General features: G+C 50.2%; 1 protein-coding gene across 5 annotated transcripts in view; it reads left to right on the top strand.

Annotated features, from left to right (window-relative positions):
- Nucleotides 1-478: 478 nt before the first annotated feature.
- Nadsyn1 (NAD synthetase 1) overlaps nucleotides 479-15,403 on the top strand; it is a 40,499-nt gene continuing 25,574 nt past the window's right edge. The window contains exons 1-6 of one of the 5 annotated variants that reach the window (XM_020168803.2): nucleotides 479-688; nucleotides 1,683-1,743; nucleotides 5,287-5,403; nucleotides 8,183-8,236; nucleotides 8,721-8,810; nucleotides 14,361-14,412. In XM_020168803.2, coding sequence (XP_020024392.2) covers nucleotides 604-688; nucleotides 1,683-1,743; nucleotides 5,287-5,403; nucleotides 8,183-8,236; nucleotides 8,721-8,810; nucleotides 14,361-14,412 — 459 coding nt within the window. In that variant the 5' untranslated portion in view covers nucleotides 479-603. Of the gene's footprint in view, nucleotides 689-1,682; nucleotides 1,744-3,818; nucleotides 4,017-5,286; nucleotides 5,432-8,182; nucleotides 8,237-8,720; nucleotides 8,811-14,360; nucleotides 14,413-15,403 lie in introns of those variants that run through there. The other 4 variants (XM_074050973.1, XM_074050980.1, XM_074050984.1 and 1 more) reach the window with 4 other exon arrangements.

A 15,403-nucleotide genomic window follows, 5' to 3' on the forward strand; every position in this document is an offset into this window, starting at 1 on the left:
AGTGTCAGAGAAGCAAAGCAGCGCTCTGCCTTCCTTAGCGGAGCCCAACACACGCGGGGCAGGAATGGGAACCGGCCGGGAGCGATGCGCGTGGAAATCGTGGGGGGGCTCCGTGGGCAGAGAGAGGAGGGGTGCGCCCTGGAGCTATTCACAGGGCAGAGCTGATACAGTTCATCCGCAGTATTGATAACATTGTTTTCTTCAGCTGGCTGGCAGGTGCACCTGGTGCACTAGGAACTTTTCATACACTATTAGAGCATCACGTGGGTAAACTAAGCGGGCATTCGCGCGCTCGGCCTCCTCCCGCGCTGAGCATTGGCTCAGTGCGCAGGCGCCGTCCGCAGCACTGCGGGGGCGGGGCCGAGCGGCCCGTGGGCGGAGCCTGACGCAGCCCTCTGCCTTTCTGCAAGGCAGTGGCTGGCCGGGTGGGCGGGGGCTATCCATGGGCGGGGCGAGGAAGTGGGTGGGACGGGGGAAAACCGGAAGTGCGGGCGCGGGGGCTGGCGGTCCGGCTTGGGGGGGGCCGCAGGAGCCACCCCGGAGCGGCGGACTACCGCCCAGGCGGCTGTGGCCAGGTTGGGCCGGAAGGTGACCGTGGCTAGGATGGGCCGGAAGGTGACCGTGGCTACCTGTGCGCTCAACCAGTGGGCTCTGGACTTCGAGGGGAACTTGCAAAGGATTTTAAAGAGTGAGTCACGGGCGGGGGACAGGAGGAGGCCAGCGTCCACTGTGGCTCGGCTGCAGCTTGTCAAGACGTGCACACAGCTCTGTCCTGCAGGAACTCGAGGCAGTGGGCGTGGGTACAGAACAGATAATGGCTAATGACCTCACCTGTGGTAACTGTGCAGCTCCTCAGGCAGGTGAGGGGACTGTTTACAGTGCCCAGTGGAGCAAGGTAGGAGTTAAGAAGAGTCTGGCTTGGAGGTGGAGATGAGCGGGCTGGGGATGCATCTGTCTGCAGAGATCTCTAGGATCCAATTGGCAAAGCCCCTGGGACGAATTTGTGATTGTGTGCAGACACCAGAGATTGGGTGGTGGAGGACCTTCCTGGTGGGTGGGTATTGGGAGAAGTCATCCCAAAGAGAAAGTCCAGTGAGGTAAGGGGTGAGCTGGCCATCTGAGAGCATGGTTGTTGAGTGCATGCATTCACAAGATGGTTTTCCAGGAGCCACAGAACAGTGCCCAGAGTGTTAGCATGTCATCAGCCCTGTGCTGTTGGGCCATCATTATTTTCTTAATTTTTTCAAATGTGTTTATTAACTTGGTTTCATCTCAGAGCAATGACTTGTGGGGAGGGGAAAGGTAAAGAGGCTGTCTTGGGTGTCTGCTCAGCAGGTTGGCCTAAACTTGGCTGGCACTGCCATGAGTTGTAAATGTTCAAGTCTAGCCTGCAGCTTTTCCCTACAGCTATCTTGGTCTCTACTTGGTAAACTCCCGGGGTGTGACCTATCCTCCTCCTCCTGGGTGCTGCAGGTGAGCTGTCCTCACTTCCTGCAGGTGTGTATAGGTATATTCAGTATCTGCTGCCCTCTGCTGCCTGGCTAGTACCAGGAGAACTGGCTACAAAGAGCTTTTGCTTTTTTAAAAATCATACCTATTGTGGAGGGGAGAGGAAAGGAGTTGTCTGCCTTTGAACTTTTCCTAGGTGCTGAAATTATCCCCTTTTCTCCCTGGTCATACAGGTATTAAAATTGCCAAGAACAGAGGAGCAAGATACAGGCTTGGACCTGAACTGGAAATATGGTGAGAATAAGCACACCCACCTCCCAGAGTGGGCAGGTAGTATCCCTTGTCAGCTGTCCCCCGCTACAGGGTGGAGATGCCTGCAGCTGTATGTGAGCTGCAGAAATACCAAGCCCACTTTGGAGGCTTTTCAGGTCCGTTAATCCCACAACGGACCTGGTTAATGACATTGAACACCCAGGAAGAACAGGCCCAGAAGGGTCAGGTGATTGCAGATCCCTATTGTTGAGTAACTGAATTTTACCAGCTGAGGGCTGGTGTCAAAACTGGGCTTCCCAGGCTGATCGAATGACTCAAGAGGTAAAGTGCCTGCTTAGCAAGAGTGAGGCCTTGAGTTCAAACCCCCATACTGAAAAAGAAAAAAAAATTACACAACAAAAGTGCTGCGGTCTGGCTCAAAGGGTAGAGTGCAAGACCCTGAGTTCAATCCCTACTTCAAAATAAATAAGTGGGCTGGAAGTGTGGCTCAAGCAGTAGAGTGCTTGCCTAGCAAGCATAAGGTCCTGAGTTCAAACCCCAGCACCACCAAAAAGAATACCTCCTACCCCCACAAAACAAAACCAAAACAACTGGGCTCCCGTTTTACCTTTACTCTGATGTGGTCTGAATGTTTGTGTCCCCCCCCCCAACATTCATTGTGCAAACCTAACCCTCAGTGATGATATTAAGAGGTGGGGCCTTGTAAGGTCACTAGGTCATAATGAATGGATCAGAGCTCTTATAAAAAAGGTGCAAGGACGCTTGTTTGCCCCTTCTAAATGAGGCCACCTGCAAGGTGCCATCTGTGATGCATAGAACAGCCTTCACCGGATACCAGATCTGCTGGTGACTTGACTTTGGACTTTCAGCCTCCAGAAATGTATCTAGTAATTCTCTGTTCTTTATGAATTACCCAGTCTAAGATACTTTGTTACTGCAGCTCCCAATGTCCTAAGACACCTTCTCTTTTATTTAACCATAAAGAGGTTTCATTCAGGAAATCTCACCATTTTTCCATAAGCAAGCATAAACTGTCACTTCCAGGATGCCTCTTGCAAGAATCTGGAAACCAATGCCCTGGTTCCCTTCTGTTCTCCTTACTTGGGGGGTGAGGAGGGGATACTGGGGATTGAACCCAGAGCTTTGAGCATGCTAGGCAAGCACTTACTACGTGGGCCACATTCCCGGGCCCTTGGTTTGTATTTTAGTTTTGAGATGGGGTCTCACCACTTTGCTTAGGCTACCTCCTGTGTGGCTGGAGTCACAGGCGTGCACCACCACACCCGGCTCTCTTCTGGTCTCTTATTTTAAACTAATCAGTGGATGGATATCTTGTATGTCTCTTACCAGCTGTGATTCCTGTCTGTTTTTGGATCCCACCCGTCTTCTGCACTCTGCTCATTTCCTATTTGTCTTTAAATCCTAAATAGTTGTGGGGTCTGGAAGACCCTTGTCTGTCTGTGTCCCCTGTTTTCTCTGGTTTCTGGACATATAGGGAGCAGTGTTTTTGTGTTAGTCCTAAGTCATCTTTCTCTCTTATCCTGAGTTCTCCTTCCTTACTAAGTTAGTGACTTTCTTTAGAGCCCCAGTTCCAATAGGGCTGCTTCTCCCAGGCCATGCAGGAACATTTGTACCCCTCATTTAATTTGTTATTTTAGAAGCTCCTCACCTATCTGCCCAGGAATCTTGGACTCCCTTGTCACCAAGTTGCATAACTGCCTTCCTGAGCTTTGGGCTTGGCTGGAGTGTCTGGCTGTCTTGCCCCTCGGGAGCCACAGCACTACCTGAGCCACTGGCCTGCCTGTTGTCCAGACACTCAGAGTTTTTGTCTTCATCTCTCTTTGCCTATTCTCTCCCCTCTGCTTCCCTCCCACCCCCAAATCTGGGCCAGTCATTTTCAAAAGGGGAGAACTTTTAACTGATGCACCCAGGATGGTGTATTTGTATTGAGCTCGCTGAGCTGGCTCCATTTAGCTTATGGTATGCTGAGCAAGCTCACAATAAGTATTCGCAACTATGGACAAAGAGGAAACTGAGGTAGAAGAAGAGCGCAGTGGCTTCACTAAGCCCACCCTCTTCCTGTTCTTATTGGCTAGGTATCCATCTCCCACCCAGAGCAGCTCCTGGAACAAGAAGCAAGGTGGGCTGACTCATGAGCTGAGGGCTCTCACACTGTTTTCTCTGAGCAAGTTTTGCAGGCTCTGGAGATGGAAGGTGACTGGTGCCAGGGGCCTCAGCGATTACTGAAGAACTGCTTGTCTAGAGGGCTCCTCCCGCTGCCAGCCAGCTGAAGGGTGAGAGGTCACTGGTAGCTGATGCCTGGCAGTACAGCATTATTCATTTTCACATTCGGGTCCCCGGAGCTAAAGGGGATAGGGGACAAAGACCTAGGGAACAGGTCTTTGTCCTGCAGAGGAATGGGAGCCCCAGGGCTGCTCCTTGGTTGGGAGCTCCTAAGGGCCACTTCCTCTTGAGCACCTGGGCTTTTCCTCTTACCCAAGCATGGGCATGGAGGAATGCTTTTCCAGGCATTCAAAATGGCAACCGCCCATTTTGGGGTTTCTGTTGGTGTGTGCTGGCTTTGCTTGGCATTGGAATCGTGCTTCCCTGGCCGCCACAGGTTGGAAGGAAAACTTTCTGAAGATTTAGAAGTGTTTTACAAGTCCCCCTACATTTTATTATTGAGTGACCAAACTAAGAAATTACTGTCAGTCGTGTCTTCCCGTCATGACATCATGGAGTGCTATGGGAGATTTCTGGGGCTGCTGTAACAAAGGACCGAAAACCCAGGGGTTCACAAAACCATGGATCTATTCTCACATCTCAGGAGGTCAGAAGTGCAAAATCAGGGTGTCATCAGGACCACACTCCCTCTGAAGCTCTAGGGCATGGTCCTTCCTGCCTCCTGGGGGCCATAGGCATCCCTATATCCGTCTTTGCATGGCTTCCCTGCTTCTCCCTGTCATCTTGTCTGTCTCTGATGAGTATACTGGTGGTAGAAGGAATCCCAGGAACATCCAGGTTGACCTTATCTCGAGATCCTTAATTAGAACAGCAAAGACTTATTCTAACACGAGGTCATGTCCACATTCATAGGTTAGGATATGAATACCTTTTTGGAGGGTCACCATTCGGCCCTTGACAAGTATCTATAGCAAGCAGCTCAGGAGAGGCTGTGGGGGAGGTGTTTGCTCACTATGATCTTCCTTGCCTGAAGAATGGTTTTCTGTGATTTCTTTGGGGTCCTTGTAGCAGTGTAATTTTGGCCAGATTAAAGGTTAGGAAAAAAAAAAATCCAAGGACAAGCACTTGTTGACATTAGAGAGAGCTCCTCATAGTAGTCAAAAACTAAGAAAGGAGCAGAAGCCTGAAGTTTCTTCATTTCTGATAAAATGCACCATTTGCTGGAGCCCCACTGCTGACTAGCTACACGGGAAAAATCACCTGGCAGGCATGGAAAAAATTCAGTGCCTGGGCCCACGCCTGACATGTTCCGACCCATTTGACTTCCCTCCCCCCAGCCTCTGCCTTGCCTCCTCACCTGCCCGTGCCCTCTTTCTGCAGTGGCTATGGATGCTGGGATCATCATTACGAGTCAGACACCCTCTTGCATTCAATTCAAGTGCTGGCAGAACTTCTGGAATCTCCAATCACTCAGGATATCATCTGTGACGTGGGGATGTAAGTGCCATCGTGAGTGTGTGGAAGGGTAAGCTCAGAGAAAAGGCAACTTCAAGGACATGATGTATCCCAGGCTCCCCTCCATGGGGCATGTGGGATCCACACGTGGCAAGGGATACAAAAACACTTGTCTTGGAAAGTAGGTTTTGTTCCTATCCCAGCCCCATGGCCAGCCCCTGGTGGGAAGTAGATTTTGTAGTTTTTTTCAGAAGCTCCCAGGCACATGCTTTGCACATATGGTCCTGTCACACCCAGAGAGCTTTGTTCACTTTGTGGCGAGTCTTGGGGGGGGTGGCTGCATGTCATTCGATGTGGACACGCCAGCCACAAAGCCCCAAGGTAGGCGTTTCACAGGTGTAGCGCCACATGGTAGACTCCAGCATGGAATCTTGTAGTGTATGTCTGCCGGCTTTGCATCACCAGCCCCATCGATGGGCCTCTCCCTCAACCCCATGTCTGCACAGCCTGGTGCCTTTGTTTTCTTCTTAGTGCTTTCTCCCAATCACCGTTCCACGTTCTACCCTGCCACCCGTCTGTTCAGCAGGGTCTCGTGACAGCATGCAGATAGGTTCGTCTTCCAATCCATTCATTCTGATGATGGCTATGTGGGTTGGGAACACAAAATCAAAACTCAGAAGCATCACAGATGCTTTACCTGATGGTCCTGCCTGTCAGCAGCAAGTCTGGTTCTCTTGGAAGCCTCCTGGGAGAGTCCAAGTCCCCATGTCTCCCAGCTCCCCTGCCCAGAGGCACCTTTGCACCACTCTGGCTTACATCTTCCAGCTCCCTCTCGACCCTGCCTCTTAGAAGGACCCTCACAGTTAGTCTCCCCATGCACGAGCTTTAACTGCATCCCACCTGTAAGGTGGTAACTTGACACATTCACGGGGCCGGGAGTGAGGATGTGGGCATCTTTGAGCAAGCCCCATTCAGCCATCTGTGTGGACTTCCTGTGTCTTCTTTGTTGGTATTATCGTTTATTTATTTTTTGGTGGTACTGGGGCTTGAACTCAAAGCCTATACCTTGAACCGCTCCTCCACCCCTTTTTTGTGATGGGTTTTTTCAAAGTACGGTCTCACAAACTATTTGTCCAGCTGGCTTCAAAGTGCGATCCTCCTGATCTCTGCCTCCTGAGTAGCTGGGATTACAGGCGTGAGTCACCAGCACCTGGCTGTTATTATTATTATTTTGCTCAAAACTTGTAGCTTGTAAATTATAATCCTATTTTAATTTTTCTAGTTTTTCTCTGTAAAATGGTCACAATCATATTGAAGATACTTTTCTTTTGAAGCCTCACATTTGTCTGGTTCCACTGAACCAAAAAAGAATTATGTTGTCACAGCTAGGCATAGTGGCTCATGCCTGTAATCCCAGCTTCTTGGGAGACTCAGATTGGGAGGATCAAGGTTCCTGCCCAGCCCTAGCAAAAAAGTCACTGAGATCCCATCTCAACAGGAAAAAAAAAGTTGGGTGTGTTGACATGTGCCTGTCATCCCCACTGCAGTGAGAAGCGTAAAATAGGGTCCCTGTCGAGGCTGGCCTGGGCAAAAAAGGAGACCCTATCTCCAAAATAGCCAGAGCAAAAAGGGCTGGAGGTGTGGCTCTAGTGGTAGAGCCTAGCAAGTATAAAAGTGTGAGTTCAAACCCCAGTACTGCCAAAAAAAGGAAAAAGGGAGGAAAAAAAAAAAAGATTATGTTGTCACCTCACCTGTGCTCTCCTCCGGGTATTCCTGCCCCAGGGCAGTGACAAGTCACACTCCTGCCCTCAGTGGGTGGAGGTGTGCTGACCTTTGCTCTGGTGTGCACAGCACTGGTGCTCACAAACAAAGGAAAACTTCCCAATGGTGGATGATTAAAAAACACTGTCTCACTTATACCTGTGGAGCTGGACATTTTTTCTGTTTCTTGGTCAATTGTGATACTTTTGGAATTGCCTGGTTTCAGGAGGTTTTTTTTTGTTTTTGCCTACAATTGCTTGTATCTCATTTACTTTAGGAGTTCTTTATATATGAAAGGTATCAGCCCTGTTCCCTCATGGAATAAGTTTTTTTTCCTTATATGTTGTTTGCTATTTAATTTTGTTGATGTGTTAAGCTTTAAGTGACAGCTTCTGTCCGTTTTCCTGTATGTTTGTTATTATTCAATGGGCTTGCTCCAGTTAGAGAGCAGATAGTCACCAGGGTTCATTTTGTATTTAAAGTACTTATTTACCTGGCACTCTACGCTCCCTTTGCACAAAAATGAACATGTCTGTGTCTGTCCTGGAATGTGTTCATTTGGCTTGAGCCAGGACTAGCTGTGATAGTGTAAGGTGTTCATGGTGGCCAGGACTGGGGGCTGTGGAGGGGATGGGGTGCCCCTGCACACATCCTGCCCTCTGACCCCATTTTGGGAGGAAGCACCCAGGCCAGTGCTGCCTGGCCAGCAGCAAAGCTGGAACCTGAGCTGCAGCTCAGGGAAGCTCAGGCAGATGGTGAGGTGAGGAGGCAGCAGGGGAGAAAGTCAGCCTCCTGAGTTCTGAGAACATTCGTTCCAGGAGGAGAGGGAGGAGCACTGAGGGTGGGGTGACTTTGCACTTCATCTACAAGAATCTCTTCCAGCTTTCAGCTTTTGCCATCTGGAATTATTTGCCTCATTTTTAAGTTTGATCTGTGAAAGCCCCAGAAGAGCCTTATGATTCTCTGGAAGGATCTGAGGAAACAGACTGTGATCTGCAGCCGGCATCGCTGCCTGCCCCTGCTCACGAAGCACACATGCTCACTTCACTTTCTCCTGCAGGCCTGTGATGCACCGCGGTGTCCGCTACAACTGCAGAGTGATCTTTCTCAATAGGTAGGTGGCCCAGGGAGTGAGTGGCTGGAGTGCCTCTGCCTGGCTCTGGGCTGGAGGCTGGGGGCTGTGTCTTACCCAGGCAGCTGTGAACTGGAGACCTCCTCTTGGGGTGCCTTAGAGATGCTGACACATCAGAGGGGAGCACTGCTTCACAGAGTGGCACAGGCACCCCAAGCCTAAGAAGGAGAGCGGACGGAGGGTGGGGCTTGGGGACATCTTGGACCTCATCTAAAGGATGCCTCTGCAGCCTTTGGTCACCAGCTGCCAGCAAAGTGCACCTGTGGGGGCTTAGCTCCTTTGTCACCGTCAACTGTGGGGAGCTGTCTTGTGGGTAGGAAGCTGGGGCCCAGAGAGGAAAGATTTGTCCAGGGCCCACTCTCACACCGGCTCTGTGTGACATTAGCCATGGCCCTGGTGCAGTGCCCGCCGGCAGCAACGTGTGTCTCTCAGGAGCTCTGTGTGAACAGCCCTGTTTCCTGTGCAGGAGAATTCTGCTGATCAGGCCCAAGATGGCCTTGGCCAATGAAGCCAACTACCACGAGCTACGCTGGTTCACCCCATGGTCCAGGAGCCGGTGAGTTACGGTGCCGAGGCTGCAGCGTGAATCGTGACCTTTCATTTTGTATTTATTAAATATCGTCACCATGTGCCACCTTGGCCCAGGTCCTGAGATGTGATCCACAAGAGCGTGGGCTAAAGTATGTGTTCTGTCATTTAGACATGGCTCTCTCCCTGTTTTTGGTTAAACTGTAGCCAAGCTCATCACAGAGCATAAAATCCCAATCATCCGTCAGTGATCACCAGTCACTGAGAAGAGTGACCTTGCGTCTTCAATGGTCCTGTGTGTCAAGGTTCTCAGCTTTGAACCTTGACCTCTAAGGAGATGTTACCCAGTGTGCTGTGCGATGACTAGCAGCATCCCTGCCCTGCAAATAGATGCTCACTGTTGGGACAACAAAATGTCCCCTGGGGGCAAAGCCACCCTGGCTGGTAAGCCCTGCTTTGTGTCTTATCAGCTGTTTGGTTTGCTTATTGTAGTTGCCTTGTAAACGGAGTCTTTGATGTTACATTTTAAGTGGTTTATACTTTCTAAAGGAAAACTGACTTTTTGAGTTGCATTTGTAAAGTCTTACTTTGTCTCATAACCATTCTGTTGATTTTCTTAGTTTTTCTGTCGAGAGAAATTGGATAACATGCAGCTGGCTTTACTTCTTTCCGACGGTCTTGCCTTTCTGACTGCCTTTTTTCTCACCTACAAAAAGGTTTATTTTCGTAGCCTTTGTTGGCAGTGTTTCTAGAACAAAAGTCTTGGACAGTGGGCATTTTTATCTTTGTCCTGACTTTACTTGAACAGCTCTTTGGGTTTCTGTGTTTGATTTCAGATTTGTATCTGTCTCTGGTTAGTCTTACTTTGAGTGAGTAAATTAATTGAGAGTGGGTGTTGAATTCCCCAGATGTCTTCCAGCATGTGTGGAGATGAGCATGGAGCAGATCTTGAGATCTTGAGTCTAGACTAAATTCTGATGCTTGTGATCTGTTACAATTTGTTCAGAACTTCACCCATCCCCAGAATTACATGCTAGCATTATGCTAGGGTTTTAAAAAATATCACGGAGTTTTGCTGTGTTATTATTGGCTGCCATTCTCCTTAAACTTCAGAGTTGATGTATCAAAAAGTTCATTTTAAATTTTTATTGAGGTAACTGGTTGATTGTGAGATGGCGTGAGCATCAGGGCAGGCACTACCTGCAGAAGTGACGTTTCTGTCACCCATCTGCCTTTCCAGGTGACCCTCCCGCATCCATTTGTCCATGCTTACCTTGCCTCACAGGATTGGGGCCACATACCATGGTACCGTAACTTCTTCCACGTGACATGGTGCTTTTGACATTCACCCAACAGTTTGTCCCGTTGTGCAGTAATGCAGTTTGAAAAGTCATCCATATGAGAAGCAGGATGACAATAAAAAGCTAAAGCCCCTCAGGGCACCCACCCTCGTGGCCCAGCCACTCCTAGTGACCTCCAGGGCTTTGTTTCCTCTTTCCCCCAGCCTCGCCTCTCTGTTTCTAACTAATTCATTTATGTTGCCATTTCTTTTTTTATTGTGTAAAATACCCCTGACATAGAACTCCCCATCTTCGCCATTTTTAGTGCCCAGCTCAGTTGGCTTGGAGAACCTTCATGGTGCTGAGCAGCCATCACCACTGTCCACCTGCAGGACTTCCTCATCTGCCCACACTGAGTCTCAGAGCCCTCCCAGCCCCTGGCTCACCATCCCACTCTCCGTCTCTGTGGATCTGACTGCTCTAGCATTCCTACAGTAGAATCCCACAGGGTGCGTCCTTTTGTGTTTGTCTCACTTCACTCAGCACAATGTCCTTTAGGTTCATCCATGTTGTAGTGCACGTCACAATCTTCCTCCTTCCTTTTTTTGCGGCTGGCTTTTGAGGGGGGGGGTTTGAACTCAGGGCTTTGTGCTTGCTAGGCAGGCACTTTACTGCTGTAGCCACTCCTCCAGCTGTTTTTGCTCTGGCTGTTTTGGAGATGAAGGTCTCCTTTTGTGCCCAGGCTGGTCCAGATCACGATCCTCCTATTTACACTTTCTGCTGTAGCCGGGGTGACAGGCACTCTGCCACCAAGCCCAGCTTTATTTCCATTGAGGTGGGGTCTCACTTTTTTGCCTGGGCTGGCCTGGAACTGTGATCCTCCCAGTCTTAGCCTCCTGCATAGCTTGGGATGACAGGCATGTACCACTGTTCCCAGGTATTGGTTGAGATGGGGTCTCATGACCTTTTTGCCTGGACTGGCCTCAAACCGTGATCTCCTTGATTTCAGCCTCCCAATACCAATTCAGTATTATAGGTGTGAGCCCCTGCTGCCCAGCAAGCACCATCTTCCTTTTTAAGGTTAAAGTATAGTATTTCGTGTGTGTGGACCACGTGTTACTCATCTGTTCATCTGCTGGTGGACATGTAGATGCGTAGATGCTTCTACCTCCTGGCCATGGTGCCTGGGTATGTGGTGTTTCTTGAGTTCTGGCTGTGGAAGAACAGGGTTTGGGTGCCTACAGCCCTTGCCTTTAATTTCTCTCCACCTCACCATTCTACTGTGGCCGTTTCTGTTTTGTGGTGAAGTTGCAGAGTGATGTTGACACGATTCACTTTGTGGAAGTCCATGGTTGGGCCCGGGATTGTGCTGTCCCTTTGCCATCCCTAGGCCGTCCACCCTCTCCCTAGGATCAACACCTCTCTGTCTCTCTCTCCCTCTTCCTCCCTATCGTTCTCTGTCTCTCTCTCTCTCCCCCTCCCTCCCTGTCTCTCTCTGTCTCTCTCATTAGTCACTCTCTTGCTGGACACAGCTTCCAGGAGCTTCCTGAACATTTGTGGGGTGATTTTTTTTTTTTTTGAGATTTTGCCTGCCTGCAGATGTCTTTACTCTCACGTTCAATGTATAGTAAATAGGAATGTGAGTGTGAGTGTGTCAGTGAATGTGTGTGTATGCAGATTCATGTTCTAGGTTAAAATGATTTGCCTTTCCAGCTTCTAACTCCTCGTTTTGGACATTTTCTTTTCGCTTCTGCTCTTGGTGGTGAGGAGTCTTGTGACATGGTCGCTTGTCTCATGACTACATGTGAAGTTGTTCTCACTGCCATCTCACCCACTCTTCTTGTCCCCCATGTACCAGGGGACAGTTACCAGGATGAGATGGTTGGGGGACTTGTGGACCCCACCTCAACCCAGATGAGTCTCAGCAGACTGTTGAGCACAAGGAGTGAGTCTCAGGCCATTGGTTGTGGTTCCACCAATGCCAGGCTCAAGGTCAGTCACAGCTGTCTGTGAGACAGTCCATGGCTGTGGGTATAGCAGAGACATGCAAGATGCAATGCAGTGCTTCTGAGAAGACAGGGGCCACACAGGCATCCAGGGCCCCCTGGCACTCGGCTCCTTCCCCCGAGCAGTGTGCACAAGACCTTTGTTTATGTCAGCCTCTAATTCCACGTGCGCTTTGCCACCCTCTGTGTGGTGGGCTTTGAGAGGAAGCCTGGTTTTCTTCGGTGGGTGCCAGCTCTTGCTGCTTAGAGGTCACCCGTGGTACATCTCCACCACCTGGAAGCCATGACCTTGACCTTGGCTGGTGATTCTCTTTCCTTTTCTCTGGTAGCCTTTATCTCAGGAAGTGTCCTTGTTACTACTTTCAAAGGGTTTTGTTCTTTTCCCTTTGTTTCCTTCTCTGGGGACCTCAGTCACAGGCATGTCACACCCTGTCTGCCCCCTTCCTCTTCACTGTCTTCCTTTTTCCCTAACTTTGTCTTCTGTGCACCGGCTGCCTCCGTGACCCACTCTCCTGTTTTTCTTACCTATGCTTTTTTGAGTTTTTCTGATTCTTTTCTTAATTTGTAAGCTTACTTTTGAGAGCACAAATTCCTTCCTTTTTCTTTTTTCCCCATGTGTCACATGAATGCCTGGTCACTGGATGCTCTGAGACTGGTAATGTCACTGCAGGACATTATTGGTACAGCTAGAAAAAGCAGGCGGTTTTAGCTCTGGGAGCTGTGACACTGGAGGTAAAATGGCCATGCCAGCACATCTCTGCTTCAGTGATAAACATTGGGTTCATTCTGGCTCAGAGCATCAGGATCGAGGTGCTGTTTCAAGTCCTCGTAAGAAAACAGAACCAGGGCTGGGGGTGGCTCATGTGATAGAGTGCTTGCCTAGCAAACCCAAGACCCTGAGTTCAGACCCCAGTACTGTTCCCCCTGGCAAAAAAAAAAAAAAAATCCTTGAGGAAAACAAAACCAAGACCCAGTTCTTGCCTGCAGAGAACATAGGAGTTGACTCATTTTCCTTGTGTTCTCAGATGGACTCCAAAATGTAGCACCCATGGTCATCACAGCTAGATAGGGGACACCAGGCCTCTTACAGCTCCCAGGGTCAGAGGGACTTACAGCTGGCATGGCCAACAGCAGTTTCTTGGCAGAGGTGTACTGCCAGGATTTTGGCACAGGTTTCTGGGGAGCCATGCAAAGATGCCACGTGGTCTTGAAAGGGAATGCGTCCTGAGCAGCAGGAGAGGTCGCAGACAGAGGGCAGGCTGGCCAGCCGGCCATGGGCATTGTGTGGACGTGGCTGTTGCTCGTGATGCTGCAGCTTTGATGAAGTGTGCTGGACTCCCTAGCCATCCACGTGGCGTGCGCTGGCCTTGGTGCTGGCCTGGAGCAGCGGGTACAGAGGGCAAGGTGGGCATGTGCTGCTTCTTGGTGGTCTGTCTCTGGTCCGGCACTGAGTGGGTCTTTGTCTGAGTTGAGGAGGAAGGGGGAAATGTTTGGATGACTCTTGGCCATACTCAGACCTCCAGATGGTGAGTAAAGTGCTCATTATGGGGTGGGGAGGTGGCGGAGGTGGCGGGGTATCGTCTTTTTCCTGTTCCCTGAATCAGTGAGGGAGAGAAGACATTGCCTGCTCAGCTTCTCAGCCTTGAGCCCATTGCTTAAGTGGAAGAGACCAGCTAAGCTGCTCACCAGGCTTTTGTGAGTTCCAAGAAGCAAAAATGAAATGGAGTTGAGCAAAAAACTGAATGACGCATCTTGTGTCAATCTATTTGAAGTCAAAGATATGAACCATCTCTCTCTCTCTCTCTCTCTCTCTCTCTCTCTCTCACAGTCTTACCTGTTAGTGTAGTTCTTCTGTCTTCCTTGCGCCAAACTTGTGTGAACCCTGCACCCGTGCTGTGGAGATGTGGGGCACCATGGCTGTATCTCGCGCGCGCTGTGGGTCTGGAGTTAGTTGTATGTTGGGTTAATACTTCGTGACTTCTCAGATGCAATAAGTGACTGAGAATTCCATCTGTCCTTGGGGCACTTAACCTCTCTGTAAGTAATCCGGGTGATGTGTCTCTGAAAGCTGCATGTCAGAGACCGGGCCGTGGAGATGCCCACATATAGGAAGGAACACGGTGATGCCCCTAGTAGCAAGCCTCAGTCCTTCACACTTTCTACCTCACAAGGACAGTTTCTGGCATCGCGTGAGTGGGTCACTTAGCAGTTTGAGGTCCCTGGTGTGGCAGAGGCCATTCTTCACATCCTCCTGGGACGACCTGGCTCAGGTATGCCTTGTTTCCTCCCCAGGCAAACAGAGGAGTATTTTCTCCCTCGGATGTTGCAGGACGTGACAAAGCAGGTGAGTCCCTGGTATGGAAGTCATTTCCTTAGCCACTCCAGGCTAAGGGTGGGCCACAGGGGTAGAGGGGTGGGAACTCTTGAATAAAGTCCCAGAAAACTCTATAGTTAGTGCACATAGGAACTAAACAAAGGGGAGACTTCTATAGTGAGCATCCTCTCCTCCCGTCTTTCTCCTCGCTTCTGCTGGCTTTTTGCTCTTCCTGTCTTCCATGTGGTAAAAAATGGCCTCCATCCTGGGGCTGATGTGTCCCCCTTGAAGCATTGTCTAAAACGAGAGCAACATGTTGTATCTCACTGTGAGTCCACGGGAAGGGACCCTGGTGTTCCTGTCTTAGCTGCATCCATGGCTGGAGTGGGAACAGTGAGCCCTTGCCATGGGTAGCGTGTCAGTCAGCCGACCACCAATGCAGCAAACGCCTGAGATAAACAGCCTACAGGAGGGTTCTGGCTCACAGTGCCAGGGGTGTCACAGGTGGTCGTTTGGCCCTGTTGCATCATGGAGGGAATATGTGGCAGAGGCAGCTGCCACCACTTCATGTTATCTGGGAAGCAAGGACAGAGACAGGAAGGGGCCAAATAGGCAGGGGTCAGCTTGTGCAGAGGTGGACTAAGGTCCAGGTTTCAGAAATGGGCAGCCCAGTCAGGGTTCCAGCAGGGGCAGCTGTGGTGTGGACAAGTCTCCAGGCCGTGTTCCAGGTGCTTTGTTATCCCCAATGTGTCTCTGAGCCCTGGTCCAATGGCAAGGAGGAGTCAGGATCTGAACTCTGCCATGTGGACAGCATCTCACAGGGCTTGGGAGCAGGGGCTGCAGCATGCAGCAGTCAGCCAGCACTGTGGTTCTGGACTCTCCTCAAAACCACAGGGAATGGTGGCATTGCTGATGGCAGAAGATGGAGCAGCAGAAAGGCCTAGTTTGCATGGTAGTGTCTACCTATCATGATAAAGAGAGATAAATTTGTATGTCAGGGAACTGCAGCCAGGAGCTGTGG

This window comes from Castor canadensis, chromosome 1 (assembly GCF_047511655.1).
Source record: "Castor canadensis chromosome 1, mCasCan1.hap1v2, whole genome shotgun sequence".
Lineage (NCBI taxonomy): Eukaryota > Metazoa > Chordata > Mammalia > Rodentia > Castoridae > Castor > Castor canadensis.